We start from the raw sequence: 27,060 nt of genomic DNA, 5'->3' as shown, positions 1-27,060 counted from the left end.
ACTTTCTTTTTTTTTATTGAAAGGCAAATATACAGAAAGGAGGAGAGACAGACAGGAAGATCTTCCGTCTACTGGTTCACTCCCCAAGCAGCCACAACAGCTGGAGCTGTGCCAATTTGAAGCCAGGAGTTCTTCCAGGTCTCCCATGCAGGTGCAGGGTTCCAAAGCTTTGGGCCATCCATCGTCAACTGCCTTCCCAGGCCACAAGCAGGGAACTGGATGGGAAGCAGGGCTGCCGGGATAAGAACCAGTGACCGTATGGGATCCCGGGCATATAGGGCAAGGACTTTAACAACTACTCTATCGTGCCGGGCCTGTTTTCCTGACTTTCAAACAAAATGCCAATTAATGATCAAATAAAAATGGGAAAGAATAAGGATTGGCTCTATCTTGCTTGGTATAGATTTTCTGTTTGTTCTTGGTTCAATTTTACCAACTAACTTTCCCCTGAAATTGTTCATCATGTAAATAAAGACAACAGACCATCCTGTAATTTTCTAAGGGACTATCCATGCATCTTGCAGTATTAGTATATCAAGGTTCCTCTTTCTTTCTTGGGAGTTACAATCTTCAAATGTTTATGAGTGTAGATGAATCAGATAAAGAGAGAGTGAACAAAATACAAACTGCAGAGAACACCACAACCAACACACCATCATGAGCCATTGCCCAGCTTCTGTCTAGTACAAAACCTACGATTGTGTAGGAAGAGCAAGCAATCTACCTGCTTCCTTCCTCAAGGTGAAGCTGTTTCAGAATTTAAGGACAGCCTCAATTACTACACACTACCAACACATTATGGAAAAAAGACGTCCTCAATCATTCAATGTTATAAAATTGTATAAGTAGATTGTATCTGAAACTCAAAACATATTTTGAAAAGAGAAGGAAAGTCAGTGTGATTGGGTCTGTCTGGAGTAGTTACTTACGAAGTTTCAGTTAAACAGAAGTAAGTGAAACCCAAAACAACCCTCAGAGCTTTTCCAGAAAGCTTCTCAAAATCAAGTAACACTAAGAACCTGGAGGATCAATTGCTCATTTGCCTAAATTACTTTCCAACTTCTCCTAGATTATTATTATGTGCTTAGACATTTGATTATTTGACTGGAAGATTATGTATTTTTGATGCCTAGATTCTTAATTTCTCAAATTCAGTCAACCTAATTACATCTGAACGCAGCATTCACAAAAACAATCAAACTTTGTCCCATTGTCAATACCTCAGACACCGTGTAAGATCTACATGTAAGTAAAAGATAATATGAAACTTCTAAACATCATTTCAACCTCAAGTTTGAAATCCTCAAGCAGAGATGTCATGAAATACAGATTTGCTCCCTTTGTAGATTTGTCTTATCTGTTTCCAAAAAATCAATATGATTCATATAGACAAAAAGAAGTGAGATTGTTACCCACACTCCTCCAGTTTTGCCCCATTGTGAAGTAGTTTTCATAGTGAAATTACCATGCTACAGTTCTTTTTAAACTAGAACTTTGATGTTAATTTTTTTTTCAAAAAAAGGGAATAAATTGGCTGTTCTTGGACATCATACCATCTTTTCAAAATAGATTTTTCTGATGGAACAGTCTGGAGCAGATTTGTGCCTACTTATCAAATGAATTTTACACATGTCACTCGCGACTGTGGACTCTTGGGCGTTTGGGCTCTCCAGGTATTGCGCACAGAGTAACACGCCGGCTTTGAGTTCTCACAAAATCAGCACTTTCCTTCTCATGAGACTGAAGAGGTGAATGGCAGTGTTCCAACAAGGTAGTTCATGTGACAGGTCTTTCAAAACTCTGCTAGGATTAGATCAGATTTTTTTTCAGGCTAAACATCTTTAGAAAGATAGGACTTTCAGAATATGCCTTAAAATGTAAAGGAAATGTACATCTGTACTAATAACAGACATGCCTGAACCACGATGTCTCAGTCAATAATGAATGGCACAAGAATATAAGGCAGATGAAAAATTCCTTCTACCTATGCCTGATTGCACGTTCTCTGTGTCTAGACTCAAAAATCTCAGTCATTGTCGTGCAGCTGCCTACAGTACTCAGAATAGCATGATATACATATTTGTAATCTAGGAGAAATAAGCTATAACATCTAGCCTAGGTGTACAGTAAATTACACCATCTAGGTTTATGTAAGTGGACTCAGATGAGGCACAAAGAGGAAGAAACTTAATAAATACTCTCAATATAGTCCTACCCTGAAGTGATACATGATTGTCTTAGGATCCTTTTGAAAACTTGCGTTATAATTAACACATATTGAAAAAATCCATACTTCTGTAGCTATAAAAAGAGTAAGCAAATGTAAGTAGATTTCATTCCTAGGTCACTCTTGGTTACTTGGTAAGGTGATTGCTAGCGGGGATATGGAGCCCTTCTAAGTGTTTTGTAATCGTGTGGTAACCCTTGCTCTCAGTGGCATCTAGACGATGTTTTCCTTGCCTCTACGCTTGAAACCAATACAGAAATGGCCCTTTGAAATAGAGATGTTGGAGCAGCTTTAAGTTATTCATGATCTTCATTACTAATGAATGTACTTCTGAGAGCGCTTAAAATGATGCAGCCTTGAACATCATAGTTTTGAAACCCATTGCTGGGCAGTCAGAACAAGAAATCAACTCTACGTGGGAATGCCACACTTGGAAGTCTAATTTCTTCACTGTACCTCTCCTGGAATACTGAATGCTGGACTGAAATGCTTCTTCAGGGGAACTAGGCAAGGTAAGGACTTGGACTGGAGGCAGACAGATTGAATTCAGTTGTACAGTCTAAAGGACAGAAGGCCAGACGCTTCTACACCCACCTGGGAGCTTCACGCAGAAATTAGGGAGGCATTTCGATTTCAACAAAAGTTCTAAACTGATTGCCCTTGCTATGACTTTTCAAAACAGATTGTGCCTAAGTATATTTGGGGACTTTCTAGGTTATGCTGTCATATTTTTGAAGAGTTAATGTAATCCATTTTCTTTCTTTCCTTCCTTCCTTCCTTCTTTCTTTCTTTCTTTCTTTTTTGGTAAAATATTTATTATCTGCCAACAAAACTTTATGCTTGAATTCATTCAATGGAAGGTATGATGTTATTAATTTAAGTATCATGTAACTTTTTAAAATATCTTTCAAGTATCTACATTAACAAATGATGGTGCTTTGTTTTTTAGAAAGCGTAAGATTTTCTTAGAGTACAACTCATTTTTTGTTGAAAGGCAATGCCTGTGTGCACAAAATTTGAATAGTATATATAATGTAAAACAATTAATATAGTATCTAATTGACTATTTTTAAATAATGTATTGACCATGGACTAAATTATGTGTAGACACACATATGTGTATGTACACATGTAGGTGATAGATTTTATTGATTAGAAATGTTAAATGTGGAATTATTTAGCATAAAACCATCAAAATATCAAGCATTGAAAGCTGTAAATTTTTTCCTTAAAATTCTAATAAATTCATGTATTCTTTAAAGTGAGGTAATAGTCCAATAAAAAGCTCAAAAGTTCTGAACAAAGTATCAATTTCCAGAATTCTTAACTTTCTAAGAAGTATGACCAGCCTAAAGAGTCTTGATCCTTATGTTCTTCCTTTTTATCCTCCCAAGAGATTTTGCAGCCTTCCTGGGCATTTCATAGTCAATATTCCACTTGTAAAATGATTGATCTGCTTGCCTGTCTCTTTCCCACTACCATCATTACTGAGAAACCTTCTGCTAAGTGTACCAGTTTATTTCTCCTTACAAAGACCCTCTTCCTGTCATTCCAGGAATTTCATGAAATGGACCCTGATAAACAAGGTAGGTATGATGGACAAGTTTCTGAAAACAATTTGAAAGCAAAATAAAGCAAAACAGATACAGATGTATTTTTAGACCTGAGTTGCCCAAGAATGGATATTTGAATTTATGGGTGAAAACACAATTGTTAGGTGGTTAAAATAACTTTCTCCTTCACTTTTTAAAATGGTTAATTTTTTTCGTCTATTTCAAAGGCAGAAAGAGAGGAGAGAGTATCCGCTTGGTTATTCTCCAAACGGTAGCAACAGTCCTCGGAGTCTGCCATGTGAATGGCACTGGACCAAGAATGTCACCCATCACCTGCCTTCCAGGGTGCATTAGCAGGAAGTTGTATTACAAGTGGACCAGCCAAGACTCCCAACAGTCACTCCCTTACAGGATGCAGATATTCCAAGCAGTGCTTCATCCTTCTGTGCCACATACTTGTCTACCTCTTTCTCTCTTCTAAAAAGAAACTTGGCCTATTGTTTCCATAGCAGCAAAAATATTTTAACAAAGGACCATGTATTGATAAAATGATGTTTTAGGCGACTGTTTAAATAGACAAAAAGTATCTTATTTTCATTTGTCTTCATTTCACACATATGATAATTATAGATACTTTAATGTCAGGGTAAGTTTGCAACACTATGTGAGCCCAGAGTTCATAGAAATATACCATAGCTTTTAGTATAGCAGCATTTGATAAATTATTATAATTCTCCTTTATTCTTATCCCTCAGAAGACCATGTTAGGCCTAGGACTAGTCTGTGACATCGTTATTGATGGATCTACTTGCAACTTAATTTCTCTAACTAAAAATCTAGATTGATAATGTTATTCATGTTATATAAAATTCTGTAAGTTCTGACACTATTCATCAAAAAACATTATGGATGATTCAATTTGTCTTTTTTTTTTTTTTCCAAATTTGAGGCTTCATGTCAATTAGCTTAATACTCAGCAGCAGGTAACCCACTCAAAGTCCAATTTTCTCTACCCAGAGCTGTTTCTCGAATTTAGTATGTGCATCAAAATCACAAGAGAGATTCATAAAAATTTGAATTCCATCTGCAAAGTTTGCAATTTAGAAGACCTGGGGCAGGGGCCAGACATGTGAATATTTAACAAGGTCCTGGGATGCTGATCCTGTTTTCCTGGGACTGCTTTGAGGACACCTATGGCATAAAGTATTTATTTCTGATTCCTCAAATTAGACAGCAACCAACTGAAAGAGACTCTATTACATTCATTTTAATGTCTGTGGAAAAAGAAGATGCTGGTGTGCCTAAGCAAAAGCCATAATCTTTGAATGCAAATGCTTCCAAGTCAAGAACACATGTCATATTATTATTCCTCTAAGAACAAAAAACTACTTTTCTCTAATACTGGAGCTTGATCCATCCACTTATTTCCTCTTTTCTTGACTTTTCTTCCACCATCAGAAAAATTTTAGGATCAGTCTTCGAAGAAATACATCCGGTGGCAGATCTCCCCAGGAGACCCACTCATTTTGCATGTGACACCATATCAGCCTGCCATGCTATGCTAGTATGCCTATTTCACACTATTGTATCTATTTCCAGTTTGTCTTTTTTCTACAGACATGGGGTAGAGGTTTTCCTGACTCCTCCCTTTCTCTCCCATTGGAGTCTTATCTGAAACCTAAACAGTTTTAAAAACTAAGGGCATAATGAATAGCAAAATATTTATAGCATATTTTTATGTTGGAAAAGAAAGAGCAAAATGTGGAGATTCTGCAAAAAGATCTCTTGATAACACTTTTTTAAGTACTGCCTCCATTCATCTGCAGGAGGTTTCTTCTACTGATTGTGTATTGATCATTGATTCAGCATTCAATTGGTCCTTTATATTTGCAGTGGATTAGCTCTAGGACCATCTGCAGGTAACAAAGTTCATAGACTCCCAAATCCCTTATACTAAATGATACAGTATTCACATATAGCCTACGCATCTTACTGTTTATTTTAAATCACTTTTATATGATTTGTAATGTTTAGAAAAAGAAAATATTATGTAAGTAAAATTTATAGAAAATTGTTCAGAAAATGACAAGAGAAAAAAATGTATGCATGTCAGTACACAAACAGCAATTTTACTTGTGGATATGGAGCCTGCAGCTACGGAGGGTTGACCTCTGGGTGGGGTATGTGATGTGGTCCAGTTCCTCCAGGAAGAATCTGGCCTGGTTCAGCACCATAAGTTCCTCAGGAGTTCAGCATACTACTTTGCACTCAAATAACCATGTGTGTAACTGTTAACACTTCATAGCACTCAAGGACAAGGAACATATTTTTCAAACCATATTCAGGTCACTCTACTCTAGCAATAAATTTTGACTGTGTTTGGTAAAGAGCCATGCTTGGAGATAGAAACTTCTAAGAGATTTATCCTGAACATCTGGTCACAGGTCCTGTGCTGAGGTTCCACTGTAGCTGCAACTTGCTATGATGATTGCTTTTGGCACTGGAGTATTTTGAAGACCTGGGAATCTGTGTTAAGACTGGGAACAGAAATAAATTCTATACTTGGTGTCTGCTTTCCCCAGTCATGCCCTCCAGTCATCTCTACTGCCCAACTACAGATTAATTCTTGAAGGAGCCAACTGTCCCTCTACTGCTGACTTTAAAAGGGGCCCCCAAAATACAAACATGCTGTTACATCTACCCAAGGCATGAAAAGAGCTCAGATCTTGTATCACACACAGGAATGGACATGGAAACACTGATTTTATTCTTTAAATTTCCCCACTGCTGAAGGGCAAGAAAAAATTAGTGTCATCATAAGTGATTCTGTCATGAGTGTTTAAAACACTAAACTCATAAAGAGTGCCTTGACCATCAGTTGCTTCAGGTCTTCTTAGCAAGACTTGGAGAAGCAACTCAGCAACTGCCAACAGTGTGTGGTAATCAGCCAGTATTCCTCTCGAAAATACTTCCGCTTCCCTCAAGGCTTCTTCCCCTTAGCATAATGAATACAAGTCTGCCCCAGCGTCTGCTTCTATGTGAAGACCTTGCTTCGGAGGGAGCCTTATGCATTGAAGCTCTAGCAGGAAATATTGGGCAGCAAAGTCGCTTGGAAACTGTTCCCAAAGATTGTGATCAGCTTCCTCTCTTACTCTCCACTGTGATTAATCTAAAATTTCACTAGTTTTTTACCTTTCTATCACACCACCCTCTCCTAACTCCAAGTGGGTGAACTTGTCCCCATTGTCAAGAAAAAAAATACCAGGAGTCTCTGACATGAACTCTTCCCTGTTCCACTATCAACATACCCACCCCTTTGTTCCTATTCCCAAATAATAAAGGAAAAGCTTCCTATTAAAGTTCATTCCTGCATCATCTTTCATCCTCCACTTTTATCTCAGAGGTTGTACCAGTTAGAAAATTTCTGTTGTTTTCGACAGAAAACTCAGTTCAAAGAGGTTTTATAACTTTCTATAATTCAATACTCAGTCAAGAGATCTACTGTATAGCAAAGTGACAACATCTAATTACAATATATTGTGACCCTGAAAATTACTGGGAAGATGTTGAGTGTTCTTATCACAAAAATAGTAAATGTGTGAGTTCAGATACAGATTAATGAATTCAATTTAGCTATTCTACCACATAAACATATTTCAAAACAGCATGCTTTTTTTAAATAAATATCTGCAATTATTTGCCAATTAAAATAAAACAGTCCATGGAAGGACCAACTTGTCCAGGGCTTAGAAGCATTGTTACCAAAAAGTGAGATCTGTCTCAAGCTGACGGTTGCTCTTCCTTGTGTAATGGTTGTTTTATTCCACAACTATACACCCTCACAAGAGAGTGACTGCAGCTGTAATCCACAGTTCCAAGTTCAAGTCTGCCAGGAAATAAATGAGTCCATTTACCTGATTACTTGAACAAAGGATCCTTGAATCACATTTCCTCGGTGTGCTATTTGCCTGATAAGGGTTATATATCACCAGAAGGGTCAATGAAATTGGGTGATTGGGGGAATATTTGCTCTCTGAGAGGGACTTTGCTTAATCAAATACCACAAGCTCCCTGGTTCTCTGAACCCTCAATTCCTTCCCCTCTGCTGGTCACTTCTTCCTGACTCATGTATGTGTTACGGGATCTTTCTGCCTGTGAAAACAAGTTTGATTTTTATGTGTGGTTCTAGGTATGCCTCTCTCCTTTTCCCTTTGATTAAACAGCTTTGAAAAGCTGTCTTGTTTATATTTTATTTTCACCTTACATTCACTGCTCCGTCCTTTCCCCATGATCGCTGAAACCGCTCTTTCAAAGACATTCAATAATCAAGTTAATCGTAACAACCAGTGGTTATTTTTAGCCCGTAGTTAATCTTCTCTTGGCTTCCAGATATTAAATCATTAAAACGTCTCGCCTTTCTAAAATTCACCTTTACACCATCACTTTATCTTGGTCTAATTTGAATCGCTCTTCTCATTCTTTCTCTTGGGTTTCTCTTCCTCTTCTGTTACTTAGGTAATTATTTTCCTTAGAGTTTCTGTTAGCTTTAATTGTGCTCCTCAGGTTTCTGCTAGCCTAGTTTTATTCTAATGAAGTATGTATTTTGATGACCTAAATGATTGATATTATCTTACCCATATCCAATTCCAATGACTCTTATCATCTCAGACTAAATAGCAATTATAACTTCCAGATGCATAATGAAAACTTGGGACCCCAATCAATACCCTGAACAGCTCCTCCTTGATATTCTCTAAAATGTTGTTGTCAGTAAGTTAGCCATCAGCCACCTGTGCTGATTGAGTACTTAAAAAATGGCTCTTCTGAATTTAGATCTAGTGAAAGTGTAAAACAGAAACCAAATTTCAAATAATTGAATTTTTAAATTATTAATCTTTATCAATGAGATACCTCATAATTTTATATTGGCTACTTAATAAATAATAGTTTCAGATCTGTATTAATATTAGAGAAATATCGAGAGTTCAGTATTGAAATAAAATATGGGGCACTGGGGTCACTCTGTCACTTCCACACTCTAGCAAACAGAGCAGGATCTCCTTGACAGGGCATGTCAGGATTACCTTGAAATCTGCATCAGGTGCCTGGAGTCAGCCCACGTAAGTGAGATTGGGACTTGTTTCCTATTGCTGTTTTTTAACTCTACACATACACAGTAGAAATACTGGAAAGGGAGAAATAATTATGTCAGAATTTGCAGAAGATCTGGTTGTCATTCTAGATAATCCACGGGCAACTGGATTCAGGACAGTGGCTCTAGAATTAATAAACTCCTTTTAAAGAAAACACATTTATCTACTAATTTGAAAGGCAGAGTTACAGAAAGAAATAGAGAGATAAAGGTAGAAGCAAAGAGAGAGAGAGCGACAAACAGAGAGAGATCCTCTATCCACTGTTTCTCCCTCCCGACGACCACAACAGCCAGGGCTGAGGCAGGCTGAATCCAGAGAGCCAGGAGCTTCATCTGGGCTTTCCGTGTGGGTATCAGAGTCCCAAACACTTAGACCATCTTCCACTACTTTTTCAAGGCTGTTAGCAGGGAGCTGGATTGGGAGTGGAGCATCTGAGACTGCTGGCTCCCATAGATGATACTGACATTGTAAATGGTGATTTATTTGCTACACCACAATGCCAATCCCCTACAATTAATAAACTCTTAACACTACAAGTGCTCACATTTCATTTTCATCAAATTTGCCTTAAGATTCTGCCATAACATATGATTCTGTGTTTTATCTCTGGAGTTAAAGACTTGTTTTGATTTTGTTAGAAACAATTATTCTAGGGATCCAGCACCATGGCATAATAGGCTAATCCTCTGCCTATGGTGCCAGCATCACCTATAGTCTCCACTTTGAGTCCTGGCGGTTTCACTTCTGATCCAGCATCCTGCCTATGGCCATGGAAGCCAGGTGATCATGACTCAAGTTTTTGGGCTCCTGCACCCACATGGAAGACTCAGAAGCAGCTCCTGGCTTGGCTTTGAGACTGGCTCTTCCCCAGCCACCTGGGAGTGAGTCAGTGAGTAGATCTTTCTCCCTTTCTCTCTTTCTCTCTCTGTTAACTCTGCCTTTCCAATAAAAATAAATAAATCTTTTAAAAAAGAAATTGCTTTTCTCATAAGTTCCCAGGTTATGTTGAAGCTGCTCATTCAGAAATAATGTCTGAGATTAAATAATTAATGTACAAGCTCTTCCGAATTTTTATTGAATGACACTACAGATAGTAGAAATAAATGAATGGGAAGAGCTACTCTGTAGCTGGTTTTTTGTTTTGTTTTTTTTTTTGTTTTTGCTAGCTCTGAAGACTGGTCAGAGTTTCAGTCTTCAGGAAACATGTTCTGTTGTAGGACAATGAAAAGCTCTGCTGTGTTATGTTTCTTAAACTAAGTGAAAACCAGATTGGAAAGGCTGGTGAAAAGAATTAAATTTTGGCTTCTAAAGGTAAGTAAGAAATACAATTTAAGAAGTGTGTAACCTATATTTTCTCTTTGGAATTAAGGAAATTCTCTATACAGAATGCATTATAATTCCTATTTGTATAATGAATATACTGAAGACCAAAATAGAAACAAATTTCCTCCAAGTAATGTCCCTCAGAAATGTCCACTATTTTCAATTTGGCGGATGCCACTTAAAGTTATCCTTCACAAGATGGAAATCTTAGCTGTTTATTAAGTGCTACAATTCAGGGGCCTGAGTTCACACCAGGATTGCATACAAGAGCTTGATACATATTTGCTAAATGTGTGAGTGGATGGGTAGCTTTGGGTGCTCTTTCATATAAATATATATATACATATATTTATATTTTTATATCATATATATAAATACTTGCTTGTACAGTATAACTAGACATGTTGAGAAAATGGGCTTTTGTTCTCTATATTGCTTTTTATCTTATTTTCTCAAAAGGCTGTTGTCTTCTAAAATTTTTTTTTTAATTTAAAAAACAATGGGCTGTTGGAGCGTGTTCCCTGCCTATTATTGAACTCCTCCATGTAGTGGGTTTGCAAAGTTATCTCAGGTCACCTGCAGCCCTGTGATGCTATGAGCTGTCTATTCATTATTTCCAGGTAGAAAGCAGAGCTATAGACCTTTATTGGCTCATCCGGAAAGCAAAGTAGGATTCCAGGAGGCGGGTTTTATGTGAAGAGATGGTCCTTCATCCATGCTACTTCTCCTCTTTACAGATGCTCTGAATAATATTGAGAACTCCATTTATAGAACAGCCTTCAAGCTACAATCAGTTCAAACCCTGTGCCAATGTAAGTACAGGATCTTTTAAAGCACTTCAGAAAATCTGCCCTGATGTGTGCAATAAAATTGACAGAAAAAAATAAATTCTCCCATGCAGGGGACTGCTGGTTCTGGAAGGGTAGACCTCTGATTCAGCCCACTTGTAGCAATGATGCCAGCCGTGTAGGAAGCAGGGTGTCCACTCACATGTTCTGTATGGAACACATTGGCTCCACTGACTGAAGAAAATGATTGAAAATGATATGAAAAGGGTTTGTTCTGTATTTTTTTTTTTACAGGCTTCAAGTAAAAAGCCTTGATTTCATTTTCAGGATGCCAATATTAACACAAAAGAAAGCTAGCCAAAAAAAGTTACTTAGAATCTGTATTTGTAGATTTAAAGATGAAAATGCAATACTGTTACCATTTCAAAAGACTGAATTTTCAAGTTGACTTCTATCTATATCTAAACATGAAAATAATCCCATGAGAACTGATCTTTTTCATTTATATCTGACTGAACACTATGGTTTGTTTTCTTACACTGTTTATATAAGAAAAGGAGTAATATAGAGCAAAATAATTTTCCTGTAAAATTTCTTCAAAATAAAATAAGTTGGATCTTAGCCGTGAAAAGCAACAGGTGTTCAGCACATCTAAAGTTATTGATTTCTCACCCAGCGACTAAAAGTCCTCGCCTTGTACGCGCTGGGATCCCATATGGGCACCGGTTCTAATCCTGGCGGCTCCACTTCCCATCCAGCTCCCTGCTTGTGGCCTGGGAAAACAGTCGAGGACGGCCCAAAGCCTTGGGACCCTGCACCCACATGGGAGACGTGGAGGAGGTTCCCGGCTCTTGGTTTCTGATCAACTCGGCTCCAGCCTTGGTCACTTGGGGAGTGAATCATCTGACCAGAAGATCTTCCTCGATGTCTCTCCTCCTCTCTGTATATCTGACTTTGCAATTAAAATAAATAAATCTTTAAAAGCAAATAAATAAATCTTTAAGAAATCATTTTTAAAAGTTACTGATTTTTCCCATATATATGATATTTATACTGCAGGTTAAAATTTAAGTGCTTTTTCTTCTGCGTAATAATTTATACAGGCCAGGGGATGTTGAATGTGCTTCATAGAGTGTACATGGTATGAAGCAGGGAGTAAAGAAATAGAAAGGTAGAAAGAAGTTTAGACAGTGCAGAAGAACCATGACCTTGGTCAGACCCAACTATATCTGACTCAACTATATTTACCATTCTCAGTTTCTGTGTCAGGTTCTTCTTTAATCTATGGTGCTCAGGGAAAAATCATAGAGCATTGCTCTAGACAAATAAACTCATCTACAACTAGTATTTATTTCTCCATAAGCAAACAAAAAGCAAAATATGTGTGCTAAAAATTTGCCCCACTTTTACTATTTTCCTGAAGAACCTCTCCCATTAAATTATCCTCAAAATATTCATGGGGTGAGCTCTATTTCATTCTTCTTATTATTCATTGCCTCATAAATTTTTGGGGAGAAGATGGTAAAGAAAATATATATGAGAAGTAAATCATTTTTATAAGTAACTCTAGTTTTAGTAAAAGTCTATTCTAGATCATAATACTGTTGAAAACAAGCTTTTTCTTTGAGTTTACTGAGGCAAAAAAAAAATGAGACCCAACAGATGTGATAATTTAGCAGCAGTTCTTATATAGATCATTGGATTTTTTTCGCTATGGGAATTGCATTTAAACATACCATGTTTTTTCTGAAGTCAGACTGCAGAGGAAAACTTGCATTTTAACCTGATGGGTAAGTCTGTTCAATTCGCTCAATAGACAGCACAAAATTATTTTTCCAACTTTCTGCCACTGCGCCCTAAGTTCCTTGGGAGGCTTATTCTCCCAGGTTCACACTTGTTCCACTTTTAACTTCATTCTATAAAATGATGTCCTAAAAAATCATACTGGTGATAACATCACAACTCTGCATCATCAATAGATCTGTCCAAATATAAAACTGTCAGAATGGCAATACCTGATTGTGTGCAAGAGATGTGTGTCCCATGTTGGTCTTTCTTAGTTCCCTTTAAAGACGAGTCTCAATTCAGCAGCAGTTGGCATTTGCTTTAACGAACACCTTTCACTTTCATCAGAAAATAAGGCTCATTTCTTCTGTCTCCTCCAGTGGACTTGATTAACAGCTCCCTGATCCAACATGTGCTACTACATCAGAGGTTTTGGGAAGCCAGGGAGAGCTCCCTCTCTGTACAGCAACTTGGTCAGGTGCTCCAAGAGTTGTTTCAGAGAGCCAAAGTGGAAACAACAGGAGAACCGCATCCCAGAGCGTCGGAACTCACTCTGAGCCTTCTCAGGACGATTTACGACAGGTGAGGATGCGGATGAGGATGTTACAACCTCAAACCCAATATTCACTGGCCACTGGTAACTGACTGTTAAGTGCTGTCCAAAGTTTGCTTAAGGCGTGGTGAACAAGAATAAATTTGCCACAAATTTATTCTTTTTCTCAGGAGACCCAACAAAGACAAGCATGTTTATCAGTTTCATTAAAATAAATGATGATAGAAAAAAAAGTCTGTGGGTGCTCTGTATTACTCATCTTGTAAATATTAACTCAGTTCTACTCTAAGAAGCATTTACACTTGCTATGGCAATTATACCTCTGTATGTAAGTAATTACGAAGCTCTGGAGTCTCTGAACATTTCTTTGTAACAATTATCTGTTTTTGCTTTGATTTTTTAGTTAGAATTATGCTGGTTATGCTGTGTGTGTGGCTTGGCTAAGCTAATCACCAGCTTAAAGCATGTCCAACAGGTGATTGTGGACGCTGTGGAGTCAATGGTTCTGATGTTAGCATGTGTAGTGAGTGTATATTTAATGCACATGGTTAGCATGTGTAGTGCGTGTATATTTTGCCCAGCTATGGGGCTTACAGTCTGCACCTTCTCAGCTTGCCTTGATTTGTTTTAGTCCTGGCTCGGTAAACCGCATTCTTTAGAATGAACCTTTATATTTGGAGTGTAGAGAAAAAGAATAAAGAGAAAGAAATATGTGGGGCCTTCTAAAACCTCATAAAAACACATATGAAGGAACAATGCATGGGTTTTGAAAATGTTTTGAAATGTGTGTGCCTGAAATAGGTACAGTGTTTTCCACTAAGCAATTTTCTTACATGTGTTTTCTTGTTTGTCATTTGTTTTTTAATTGCACTGATAATATATGAATATAAACACAGTCTCAAAATATTCTTTTTTTGTTTGTTTCATTGCCTTGATCTTTGAACGTCATTTCTACAGTCAGTCCGGTCTCTAATCATCTTCCTCCCTTTGAAATTTGTTTTGTAGGTTTACAAACTACGTAGTGAGTGGGCAAAGAATGATTAAACTATGAGCGAGAGTCTATGAACTGAGAATTTCTGAGACATGTACACATACTCCTTTCACCTATCTTTTTTTTTTTAATAATCTATTTTATTGTGTTGTTGTTGACAATCTTTACATAGTTAATTACAGTTAAAGAAAGAAAAAGAGAAAAAAAAGGTTCAGGGGGATAGGGAAGTGGGCAATACTATTATGTCCATATTGTTTCCATCTTGTATCTGAGGTAAAGGAGGATATTGAGGGAGAAGCCCCACCCTCACCTATCTTTTTGCCCTTGTTTTTGCTGCTTGGTTTCCAGACAGCTGAGGACTAAGGAATGAGGCTGACCACCCCCCAAGAAGACAACACGCGTGCTAGCATCAGTGTCTGGTGTAGCATTCAGCACAGAGAGCAACCTAGCAAATATTTTCTAAATGAATGAATGATGAACCATTTCAATCCAATGCTCTCTCTGGCAAAATTCCAGATGCAGAAAAAGAGGCCATGAAAATCTAGATTTCCTAACTCCGTGGAAGAGCATCCAATAATAGCTACAGTTCCTCTAAAATACTACATCATGAGTAACACTACCCCTTCCATTTGTGTCTGTTTTGTTGCCATGCAGCAGAGGAACGGGTTTTCTCCAGCTCACACCTGTGGCTGCTGCCCTGATTGCTCTCTCAGGGGACAGCCCTCTTACAAAATACAGAGGTAAAACGCACGGGAGGCCTGAGTGTTCTGAAGTGCTGTGACTGAGTCTCTGATGCATTTTCTTCACCCACGTCTATAACCCACCACAGAGACTTTCATTCCTTAGTAAGGACTCAGCATGACTTACTTGCTTATTAAAGAAAAATGCTTACTATTATGGATTTTTAAAAAGTAAATGTTTTCTGATTAAACATCACTGAGTTGAACTTGACAGTTATTTGTTAGGAATTATCCAGACACCAGTCATTATTATTCCTCCAAAGATGTGCATGGTCCTTATATTGTCATTTGCCCAGTTCATGATCTTCATCCGAGACACACTGAGTTGTCAGGGGTGATGAAGTGATTCATTCAATCACTTAGTGTAAAAGGCATTCAAAATAAGTAAATTACCAGGAATGTAACTTTCTCTTCCCTTTTCCTGCATGCCCATGTTTATTTAAAGCACACACTCCTCAAAAAGACTGCAAATATCCAACGTAAGGATTTCTTCTCCTCCCCTATATATCTAGCTCTTTTCCAACTCTATGCAGAAAACAAGGGAGGTTATGATCATGAGGCACGCATGACTCGAAGGGTGTTGAGGAACCTACTCACAGATCTGCAGCGGGTAAGTTCTTCAGAATTCTAATTTTGTTTCGGTTATATTAGTCTCATTTATTATTAAAGTATCTGGTTTGTATAATGTCAGTTCTATCTTTATATAGCTTTCCATGCAGCCTTTTCCTTTTATAGTAACTGCTATTATCTTAGTATGGGCTCTATTAACTTTAACCGGATCTATTTCAATTTCAGTCTAATGGATTTCTCCAGTTCACCTGTCCCCACATCCCACAGTTTTGCTTCCACACTGAGACAGAGGTCTTTCCAAAATGCAATGTCACTCTTAGAATTCTACGTTGAACATTCTTTATCTGTAGGATAAAGCCCAAACTCATCAACATAATAAGTAAAGAAATTTGGATTGACAAAATACTTCTCTTTTAAAAAGGAGGTGGAGGAAAGATAAAATTATGATGCTCATACAAATATTGGAATACCTGGGTTCAACACAGACATCTGGCTCCTGTTCCAACCTTCTGTTGATGTGAGCCCCAGAAAATCAATAGTGGTGGGTTGAGTGATTCAGTCCCTACCGCATATGTGGGAGACCAGGAATGAGTCCCCCACTCCTGGCAGTCAGGCCAAGTCTCAGTGGTTGCAGATATTTGAGAAGTGAACTAGCAAATGGACATACTTGTTTTAACTCTATTACTTCCTTCCTTCTTAGCTTCCTCTCTCTCTTTTTGTCTCAAATAAATAAATAAAAGTTTTAAAGTATTTGTTTAGGGAGGGGAAGACATTTGGCACAGCAGCTAAGATGCTGCTTGGAATGCTCACATCCCATTCCATCTCAGAGTACCTGAGTTCAAGACCTGGCTCCTCCGCTTCTGATCCAGTGTCCTGCTGCCATCCATGTAAGAGACTCAAGTTGAGCTCCTGGCTCCTCTTCAGTTTGTTGCCATGATTTGAAGGAGGAATAAGCAGATGAGTTCTGTCTGCATTTCAAATTCATGAATAAAATTTGATTAATTTGTTAATAATATATCCACGAAATATACAACTAGTTGAAAGGGAAATGCAAATTATTTTAAGGAAAGATTTTAGGGAATTATTATTATTAACAATAATAAAATAAATATAAAACAAACTTGAAATAGTTAAAATATAAAAGAGAAATACAATTAAAATAATAATAATAATAAAATTATTACTTTAGGGGAAGGGGAGGATTGTTCCTCCACCAGATCAGAATTTATTTACATGTCCATGTATACAGGAATTATTTATATTACTACCAATATCCTATAAATTAACTGCAATCTATGTAAAGTTGTGAAATAGTCAATCCTAATAAATACCATTGGGGAGATATCTAATAATCTATTTTGCGTATTCCAAAGTTTTTCTTTTTGTTTAAACTCTTCATGCCCTTTTCAATCCTTCCTGTACCTGATGAGCTACATACCTGACATCTGTGTTTTCATCCACCTGTATTACCTCAATCCTTTCAAATGGTGATTATTGTTTATCTTTCCTGACCATTCACATATTAGCCACTTCCTAGCTCAAAGTTTCTCAAATTTCCTATGTATAACTTTGTTAGGCACTTGACTTGATATGGTAGATGCTTCCTCACTAGACTTTTTCATTAATTTTTAGAGCAGGCCCCAAACAGTGCCTGATATTCACAGGCCTTCGGCAAAATGTAATAAACACAGACACAAAATGCAATACTGACTACTCAGTTGGCCTTTTCCTAAGTCCCTGTGTTTTAAGCATGAGAAAGTTTGACATTGTTTCTAATCCTCGTCAGGCCAGGAAATTTAATCTCTTTAAATTAAATGCATTTCTTTAATACTGAAAAGGTGTGAGGTGATGTCTCCAAGCAAAACTACTGTGAATAAAGAAGCAGGCTTCAGACTGCCTTGTGTGTAGGTTGTTGCTGTCACACCATACTTTCCTTTGTTGGAAGGATGTCTCTATTCTTCCAGCATCAGAAATCTTTAAACATTGTTTTTCTATTGTGGAATTATAGTAGTGTCTTCTGAGTCTGGTTATAATCTGCTGAATCAGCGATACTCATCAGGAGAATGGGGAAAGAATAAATAGGAAGATTATCTCCAGGAAGAGGTGTGGTTCAAAAAGCCTAATCAAATTTACCATTGATTTGATTTGTCCTTAATTTAAATATTAGTATTGTATGCTCATGACAGACATTTGGAGAGAGACCCAGCAGATGGAAGACGTCTCTCTCTCTCTTCCCTGCGCCCCTGCTCCCGAATCTGTGTGTGTATTATTCTGTCTTTCCAATAAATAAAAGGAGTCATTTTTAAGAAAAGAAACTTATCCTCCTCACCTTTCCCAGGCATTTTCTGTCCTTTGTAAGTAAACAGGGAGTTAGATGGGAAGTGGAGCAGTCAGGACACATACTGGTGCCAAAATGGCATGCCAGTGTAACAGGTAGCAACTTTACACTGGTAACTTTACTTAGTGTGCCACAATTTGTTTGTTTGTTTTATGACCCAACATATGATCTACCCTGAAAAATTTTCCACAAGTTCGATGGAATATTCTGTTACTATACAGTTTACCCCTTCGAACTGTGGAACAATTTAAATACAATAGTTCTTCCTTTAGTTTCTGTCAAAATGATCTTCTCATTGCTGCAAGTGAAGTGTTGACGTTTGTAAATGTTATTTAAGTCTATTTCTTCCCTTAGACATGAATAGATGACTGGATATTGGGCAAATATATATTTAGAATTGTGTTTCTTGTGTGGTTGACTTTATTCTTTCATAGTTAATTATATATGACATTATTTGTGTCATTTTGTAGTTGTTAATTTATACCTGATATAAGTATAGCTATTCATATTTTGTTCTGTTTTATTTGCATGGATATTTTGTTCCATCCCTTCACCGTAAGTCTGTATATAGTTTTACAGGTGAAGTGAGTCTTTTTTAGGAAACTAGATTTTAATGTTATTTTTAATCTGAATAGCTACTCTTTTCTGAATTGAGGAATTCAATCTATATACAAGGTAATTAATAATAGGAGAGGACTTAGTACTCCTATTATTTGGTTAACAATTTACTTATTTTTTTTAATTACTTCTTTTTATTAGTAGCATTTTATCATACAGTTCCATAAGCCCTGGGTTTTCCCTTATTCCCTCCCCCTCATGGAGTTGCCTTTATCATTACCATAGCACAGTTCCGCATACACGGTCATACGTCCAATGTTGTGGGCATGGACAATGGCAGAGTCCAGCATCCTATTGTCAGGATATAGTTAACGGTTTCATTGGGAGTCAAACTTTGTCAGGAAGTAGAGATGCATTCTGCATTGTATCCTCACATCTCGATATGATAGAGTTCATTGCACAGTTACTATACATTCCCTTAAATGAAAAGCCACAATATGAAATCAACAACAGGCAGGAAAAAAAGAAATTAACAATACCGTGAAGTTAAATAACATGCTACTGAATGACTAATGTGTCCCTGAAGAAATGAAAAAGAAAATCAACAACCTTTATGAAGAAAATGATGCTACTGTATGATCTATGAGTCACTGAAGAATTTAATCAGAAGAAAATCATCTTCAAAGAGATGAAACTAACAAAAAAAATCAAATTTCATGAGCTGCAGTTTCCACTGATCTTTGTTGGTGAAATGTGTCTCCTGTAGGCAATAAATAGATGGGTTTTGTTTTTTAATCCAGTCTACTAATCTATGACATTTGATGAGTTTAAACCATTTATATTCAGGTTAATACAAATAGGTGATAACTTGGTTCAGTCATTTTAACAATGGGTTGTTCATTGATTTAGTCTTCTGTTGTCAATTTACTGGATGCCTTTGGTTTTGGTGAGTGCTATTCTTTTTCTCTGTCAAGAGAACATCTTGAAGTATCATTTGTAGGGTAGGTTTGGAAGAGGCATATTCTTTTAACTTTCCTTGACTGTGGAAGAATTTTATTTCATTTGCAAAGACAAAGGAAGGCTTTGCTGGGCACGTCATCCAGAGGCAACAATTTTTTTCTTTGTAATTTTCTTGCCTGGAGAGTTTCCTGTGAGAGTTCTCCTGTGAGTCTACTTGCCATTCCTCCACAGGTCACTTGATTTTTTTTTTCCATGTGCAGATTTAAGGATCTTTCCCTTATGTTCTATTGAAGAGAGCTGGGTGATCATGTGTCTTGGTGAAGATCGCTTTTGGTCAAGCCTGTTGGGAGTTCTGTGCCCCTCCTGGATATTGTTTCCCAATGCTTTCTCTAGATTAGGGACATTTTCCCTTATTATTTCATTGAATATACCTTTAATCCCAGCTTCTCTTTCTGTACCTTCTGGGACTCCCATAACTCTTAAATTAGGCTCTTTACTAGTGTCTTTCAATTCTTGAATACTTGTTTTGGCCTGATCCAGCTCTGCTTCCAGCTTTTGGTTTCTTTCTCCCTGGTAACAGGAAATATCTTCTAATTTTGAGATTCTTTCTTCTGCGTCCTTCATTCTATTTTGGAGACTCTCCACTGTACTTTTAATTTGCTCCACTGTATTCTTCATTTCTGAGATATCAGCTTTCATTCGATTTATTTTCAGTGTGACATACTCCTTGAATTCCTTGAATGCCTGCTTTACATGCTTCTCATTGTTGATAAGAAGTTTGATAACAAGTGTTTTGAATTCTGTATCCCCCATTTTTTCGATGTCTTCCTCAGTGAACTCTGAGGTTGGCAGAGGGTTTTTGCTCCTTTGTAGGGGAGTCTTCAGTAATAATCATTGTGCCCTGTCTCATCTTTTGTTCTTGGTATTTGTACTTCTGGTTAGCAGATTCTCCTTGTGGCAGGTTTCTAAGCTCTGTCACCCACTGGTCTACAGTTAGATTTTACTTATTGCAGTTGGTACGTGGCTCTTTGTTTGCAGCCACTTATGCCATTCCCTCCAGCGAGTTTCAGGTCTGGGTTCTTATGTTAGATTTCCACTATGGTCTCAGTAGCCCCAGTTCCTGGCTCACCAGTCTCCACCTCCTGTGATACCATGCTGAGGCTGCACCATTGTCTGTACAAGCTTTCTCCCACTTCCAGTTGGAATAGGTCCCAGGATTAGGGAGACACCAGCTGTCCTATATAGCTAGGTTGTTGGTGTTGTTAATCTTGCCAGAACCTGTTGGACATTGGGTCTGAGGGCCACACGAACCTATTTTGACCTGTGCCATGCCATTGTTGGTTTTATTTTCCTGTGGGACCAGTGCAATGCACTGAGCTCAGTGAGTTCTCACCAATCTCAGTACATGCACAGCTCACTGTTGTCACTGCAATCTTCAATTTTTTGCCACACTGTATGAAATGGACCTGCTGTGTCACTACTAGAGTTCTTGATCTGCTGGCTGTCAGCTCTGGCTGACTGACGTCTGGCTACCCAGACCTGTCTTGGGTGGAAGCTGTAGGATGCCACGTTGTTGCAGTTCACTGAGTCAGAAATGAGTTCACTCCAAGCATCCTTTGCATCCTTAAAGAAAATGGCGCCCACTTCTGCTTTAATAAGCAGACTAGATTGGGAAATCCACACTGTTGCTGCACCACCCATCTGGGATCTGCTACTCTGTCTCTGTTCCTGGTCAAATCAAACAGACCAGCAGAACAAGCACTTCTTTGTCTGGGCTCACTTCCAGAGCTCCTGGTGGATGTCCCTTCCCATCTTGTTGCTGGTGGAGTTCTGGCTGTTGGTGGAGTTCAGATCCCTGTTCACTGATTGCCGCTGGGGTATCAGTCACTGCAACACCACACCATTGTTTTCGCTGCTTTCCTGTGTCTGTCAGTCTCTGGGTGTCCCTCTGCTGTTCTATCCTCCCCTGTTTCCTGGAATGTGCCCTCTCTGCTTCACACTGGCTAATGATTCTCCGTCTGTTTAAACGTATCCTTACCCTATTCTGCCATCTTGATTCTCAATTTACTTACTTGAAAGGCACAATTACAGAAAGAGGAGAGGATACATCTTCTGATTCTCTCTCAACATGGCTGCAGTAACCAGAGATGGATCTGGTCATAGCAAGGAGCCAGAAGCTTCATCCAGGTCCCCCAAAAGTCCTTAGGCCATCTCCTGCTAACTTCCTATCTATATTAGCTGGAAGCTCTATCAGAAGTAGAATACCTGGAACTTAAGTTGGCCAAATATAGAATGCTTTCATGAAACTCTGTGGTTTAGCCTTTTATGCCATGATACCAGTCCTCACTATTCCCAATTATAATGTCGTTCTTTCTGTTTTCAGATCATTCTTTCCTCCCCTTTTTGTTTCCTTCCTCTGTGAGTGTTTTTTCTCTAGTGTTGAGATTCCTTGATTTTTCTAGTTCTAATTCCTCTGTTTTGGCTTTTAACATGTCCATAATAAGTTTCTGCATTGTAGTAACCATGAGGCTTTCAAAAAACTCGTGCAGTTATAACCTGCTAGTTTAAATTTCTATGAACTTAACTTTGACAACAAAAAAAAACCCTCTTTATATTTTAATTACTCCCCCACCATTTAAAATTTTATAATTTGTTCTTTTTTGCATTACATATTTACTGATAAACTGGTACAGTTAAGATTTTCAATAGTTTTGTCGTTGAACTTTCTTTCTAATAAAGATAAAGTTGTGATTTACATACCACATCTGGTTATTAGGCATTCTGAATTTGACTGTGTACTTCTTTTCATCAGCGGTTCTATATTTTCCTACATTTTCATGTCACTCATTAGCATGCATTTTCACCTTGGAAAATTCTTTTTAGTGTTTCTTAAGAGGTAGGTGTGTTAGTGATGAATATTTTTGTTTTTTATTTGTCTGGAAACTTCTTCCCTCTCCTTTCTGTATCAGCTTTGCTGAGTACAGTATCATTGGTTGGCAGTTTTTCCTCTATACTTTCTATGTAGCTGCCAACCCTCTCAGGGTCTGTAAGGTTTCTGCTGAGATGTTTACCACTTAACATATTAAAACTCATGCTCCCAGCCACTGTGGCCTGCCTGTGAGTGACTCAGAACTCAAACCTATGTGGTCAACAATTATGATGCAGGTGGCCAATGCCTGGGACTCCCATCCAGTGCCAGTGTTATTAGGAAACAGCAATAATGAAGGTGACCTCGATTCTCGTCTTATGTGGGCGAATTTCCATGTGGAAAGGACGGTGAAAAAACAAAAAAAAAATTTTATTTGGAAACCTCTTGCCACAGCATCAGTAGGGAGGCTGCAAGTGAGGAAGACCAGAGAAACTTATCAAAACAGGATTTTGGAGTCTTCTAAGCACAATTCAAGTGAGCAGAACAATACATAACGTTCAGTCAAAGAATGGAGCAGGAATTATCCTATCTAGCTTGCTCCTGGTGAAACAAAAAAAGTTAGCAGAAGGGTCGGCAACTTCATCTCTGTTGTTTCATGATCCCACTCAGAAGGATGGGATCACTCCCTCCTTGCTATTCTCAAGGTAAAACTGAGTTGGGCACTAAAGTTAATACTTTGTCCAGTCTTAAGTGGACTTTCCCTTTTCTCATTCCCGTGGGCACGTCACTTCACTGCCTGTTAGCCCATCCGCATCCTCATGCCGGAGCATGTCTAAATACTCTGTCCACAGGTACCAGCCTGGAGTTGGAGGCGATAGGGGTCTCACTGACACTGGGTTTCACTAAGGTGAACCCAGCATTAGAACCCAATGTAAAGTTCTATCCTTGTTTTCTCTCTTTCCACCCAAGTGGTTGGCATTGCTCCAAGCAGTGCTGCCTTAGGTATCTTGCTCAATGCATCTTTTTATACTGATATATTCAAATACTCTGACCTCCCGCCGTTCTCCTGAGCTCCTGCATGGATGCTAGCTCAGATTGATGATTCTGTACAGATGCTTACTAGAGTTCTAGGTTATTGTCCCGCCCCTCCTCCTCCTTCCTTCTCTGATATGTTTTTTAATGTTTTATGTTTTTAGTAGAGTGATGATTTTTAAACATGTTATCAGCTTAAAATATTAGACATAGATACTTTCAAACTGTTCTGGTGTTGATGCCCGTTTTGCGAGGACTCTCAGGAATGTCTCAGCAAGCCACCACAGCACAGGCTCTTCCTCAATAATGCCAATCAAACTGGCATGACCAGCACGCCTAGAAAGCGGCTGTAAAGAAAAAACCTGTGCCAAAGACTCTGTCCTTCTTCATTAAAATTCCTTACACGTCCTTCCTGACTCAGGTCCCAAAATGTTGCCCTTATTGCAGTCTCTACGGAGGTCAGTCAGCTGCTGAAATGACAGCTCCTGCAGCACTACAGCCTCCACACATTAGTACACTTCTGAGAAAACTTAGCAAGGCACAGATCTGCATAACAAATGATCATCCCATCAACTTCCATCACAGACTCCAACGTATTCCCACAGAAAATTCCATGCACTGCTATGCGATTCAAATCCTCCCCTAAGTATCCTAATTATCATTTCAAGTGGTGGTCTGCCTGTGCCAACATGCCATCTAGCCACATTTAATTCTTCCATAGAACACCTGCGAGAAATTAGTCAAATAGGCGATTAATCCACAAAATCTTCATGAGTACACTAAAGGCCAAAATGTAGGCGAAAACAACGACAGCATGAGCTTTGTTTGCACCGGTGTCAGAATCAGAGCTGGCAAATTCAGTGCTGAAGTACCCATCGCCTTTATTTTACAAATGAAGTGAAACTCCTTCCTTGGGGCTCCAAGACAGGAGCAGAGGGTAAACGTTGAATCAGCAACACAATCTAAATAAGTGCTCCAGTTAGCTCTTCAGCACACACAGGCCAAAAGATGGGAAATTGGGAAATGAAGTTTTTTTTTTTTCCAGACAAAAGCTAAATAATACAAGGAGTAGTTACTTAAAGTCACAGCAGGGTTATTATCCATTTAAAATACAAGCCATCTTGTCACCATTACACAAATGTTTGTTGACTTCTGCCTGGCTAATTGTCAGCAAAGAAATTCTAAGTGCCACTTTCCTGATTAGAAGAATGTTTATTCAAGTTGATGGACCCAGCAGGGGGTCTTGGAGATTACTTCTGAGCTTGCGAGCAATGCCTGCTGAGAGCATGTGCTGCGGAAGACATCAGACATGAAATTAGAACCTGTTACCCAATGGGGCAAATGGAAATGACAGTGCATGTATCCATTCATCTAGATGATGTTATAGCCAAGTCCCTAGCCACCTTAGCAGTCACAAGGAATTCCCAGTATCTTAGTTAGCTTCCTTAAAGTGACTGTTATGATGGTATACACTGAGCTAAGAGGATATGCCTAAGTTTAGAGTGTCACAAAAGCATTCTGTAGTTAGGTCCTGTCTTTGCAGCTAACCTGCTTTTGGCGACCTTACACAAAATGTTGACTCTCAGCCAACCCTCTTTCTTTGTTTAAAATTATTTGATTGACAAACAAAACTTGTCTGAGCATATTCAAAATGTGCAACATGATAATTTGAAGTAGTAGTGCATGTGTGATGATTACCATAATCAGATCAACGAACATTCAGGGCATTTGGCCTAGGAGCTAAGATGCCCCTGGGATGCCTTAACCCATACCACAGTGCCTGGATTGGCAGCTCCACTTTGCTAATGTGCTCCCTGGGGAGCAGCAAGGGATGGCTCTGGTACTTAGGTCCCTGCCACCCAGGAGGGAGGCTACCTCTGGTTACTGCAATCATTTGGAGAGTGAAACAGCAAATGAATGATCTCTATTTCTGCCCTTCTGTATTTTAATTGAAAAATGCAAATTAATCAATCAAAGTCTAATAAAAAAGAATAAGCATTTCAGTCACTCACAGTTACTTTTGAGGGGTAAGGGGGTGGAACACAATTAAGATATAATATTATTAACTAGTCACCATGCTGTGAATTAGCTCCACAGAACAGAAACCACCATCCCACTGTTATAATGAGTTCAACACTTGAGGATACCCTATGCAAGTAAGATCATGCAGTATTTGTTTCCCTCTGACTTATTTTACTTAAGGTTTTTTTTAATCCAGATTCATCTACATTATAGGGGGAAAAGTCCTTTTTAGGACTGAATAATATTCCAATGCATATATGTATGTATCATTTCTGTGTACCCATTGTTCAGTAAGTAGTTTTAGTCTACATCTTGACTGTTGTGAATAAAGCTGTAATGAACATAACGCAAGTCTCTTCAACATACTCATTCTATTCCTTTCACTCCTTGTTTTTTTTAAGACTTATTTATTTTTATTACAAAGCCAGATATACAGAGAGGAGGAGAGACAGAAAGGAAGATCTTCCGTGTGATGATTCACTCCCCAAGTGAGCGGCAACGGCCTGTGCGGCGCCAATCCAAAGCCAGAACCCAGGAACCTCTTCCGGGTCTCCCATGCAGGTACAGCGTTCCAAGGCTTTGGGCTGTCCTGGACTGCTTTCCCAGGTCACAAGCAGGGAGCTGGATGGGAAGTGGGGCCACCGGGATACGAAGTGGCATCCCTATGGGATCCCGACACATGCAAGGAGAGGATTTTTGGTCGCTAGGCCCTCAGTTCTTGGTTTTAACAAGCATAATGATCACTGCCTTAGTCTCACTGGCTGAGAGCCCCACACTCGGGTGTGCTGATTTAGGTGATCATGTATTTCTCTTTTTTCTAAAAACTAACATGAGTGCCTGTTTCAGATTCCAGCAGTCGTGGGGGAGCGCCGTGCCCTGTGCTCTGTGGAAAGTGCCACTAGAGGCTGTTTCCAAGGGGTGAGTGCCATACACATGTCCCTGAGTGTTGGGACGGACATTCTTGAATCTGGCAAATTCACTGACCTCACATGGCATCCTAGACAACCTCATTTAGGAGGTCGACTTGTCCCTACCTTTTCATGTACTAAACATTTTTGGCAGAGTTGGCAGAAATGCAACCCCAAGAGAACATGCAAAATTCAAACCATGCCTAGGAGTGCTTTTTGAAGCCATTGTCTTCACAGGTGCTGAGCCCTGCAATCAAAGAGGAGAAATTCTTGTGTTGGGTGCAGTCTGAGCCTCTGATCCTGCTGTGGCTTCCCACCTGCTACCGACTATCAGCCACTGAGATGCCTCCTCACCCTGTGCGCTGCAGCATCTGCAGGGTCTTCCCAATCATGGGGCTGAGGTATAGTCACCACTAATTTCCACACATTGTCATTCTCCAAGTCTGAAGCTGGAGCTATATTATCTCTGGGGTCCTTCTCAAACTTCAGGAACTCAATTGATTTTATTGGCTAAATAATTCCCTGCATGAGACATCTTGGTTGACAATAAATCAATTGGCAGATATTCCATTCTTCCATTGATTTTTCTTAAAAGATTTTTTTTTAATGTGAAGGGCAGAGTTAGAGAGAAAGTGAGAGAGCTAAAGATCTTTCATCTACTGGTTCATAGCCGGGAGCCTGGAACTCCAT

General features: G+C 38.7%; 1 protein-coding gene across 1 annotated transcript in view; it reads left to right on the top strand.

The window, feature by feature from the left end:
• Positions 1-2,505: 2,505 nt before the first annotated feature.
• Positions 2,506-27,060, top strand: part of DYTN (dystrotelin) — a 55,113-nt gene continuing 30,558 nt past the window's right edge. The window contains exons 1-8 of the mRNA XM_058664247.1: positions 2,506-2,739; positions 3,783-3,813; positions 10,994-11,068; positions 13,210-13,411; positions 15,028-15,113; positions 15,626-15,723; positions 26,309-26,380; positions 26,608-26,771. Of these exons, the coding sequence (XP_058520230.1) occupies positions 3,795-3,813; positions 10,994-11,068; positions 13,210-13,411; positions 15,028-15,113; positions 15,626-15,723; positions 26,309-26,380; positions 26,608-26,771 (716 nt within the window). The 5' untranslated portion in view covers positions 2,506-2,739; positions 3,783-3,794. The remainder of the gene's footprint in view (positions 2,740-3,782; positions 3,814-10,993; positions 11,069-13,209; positions 13,412-15,027; positions 15,114-15,625; positions 15,724-26,308; positions 26,381-26,607; positions 26,772-27,060) is intronic.

Source organism: Ochotona princeps, chromosome 5 (assembly GCF_030435755.1).
Source record: "Ochotona princeps isolate mOchPri1 chromosome 5, mOchPri1.hap1, whole genome shotgun sequence".
Classification (NCBI taxonomy): Eukaryota; Metazoa; Chordata; class Mammalia; order Lagomorpha; family Ochotonidae; genus Ochotona; species Ochotona princeps.
The sequence above is the reverse complement of the archived record's forward strand: the minus strand, read 5'-3'. Positions and strand labels throughout refer to the sequence as shown.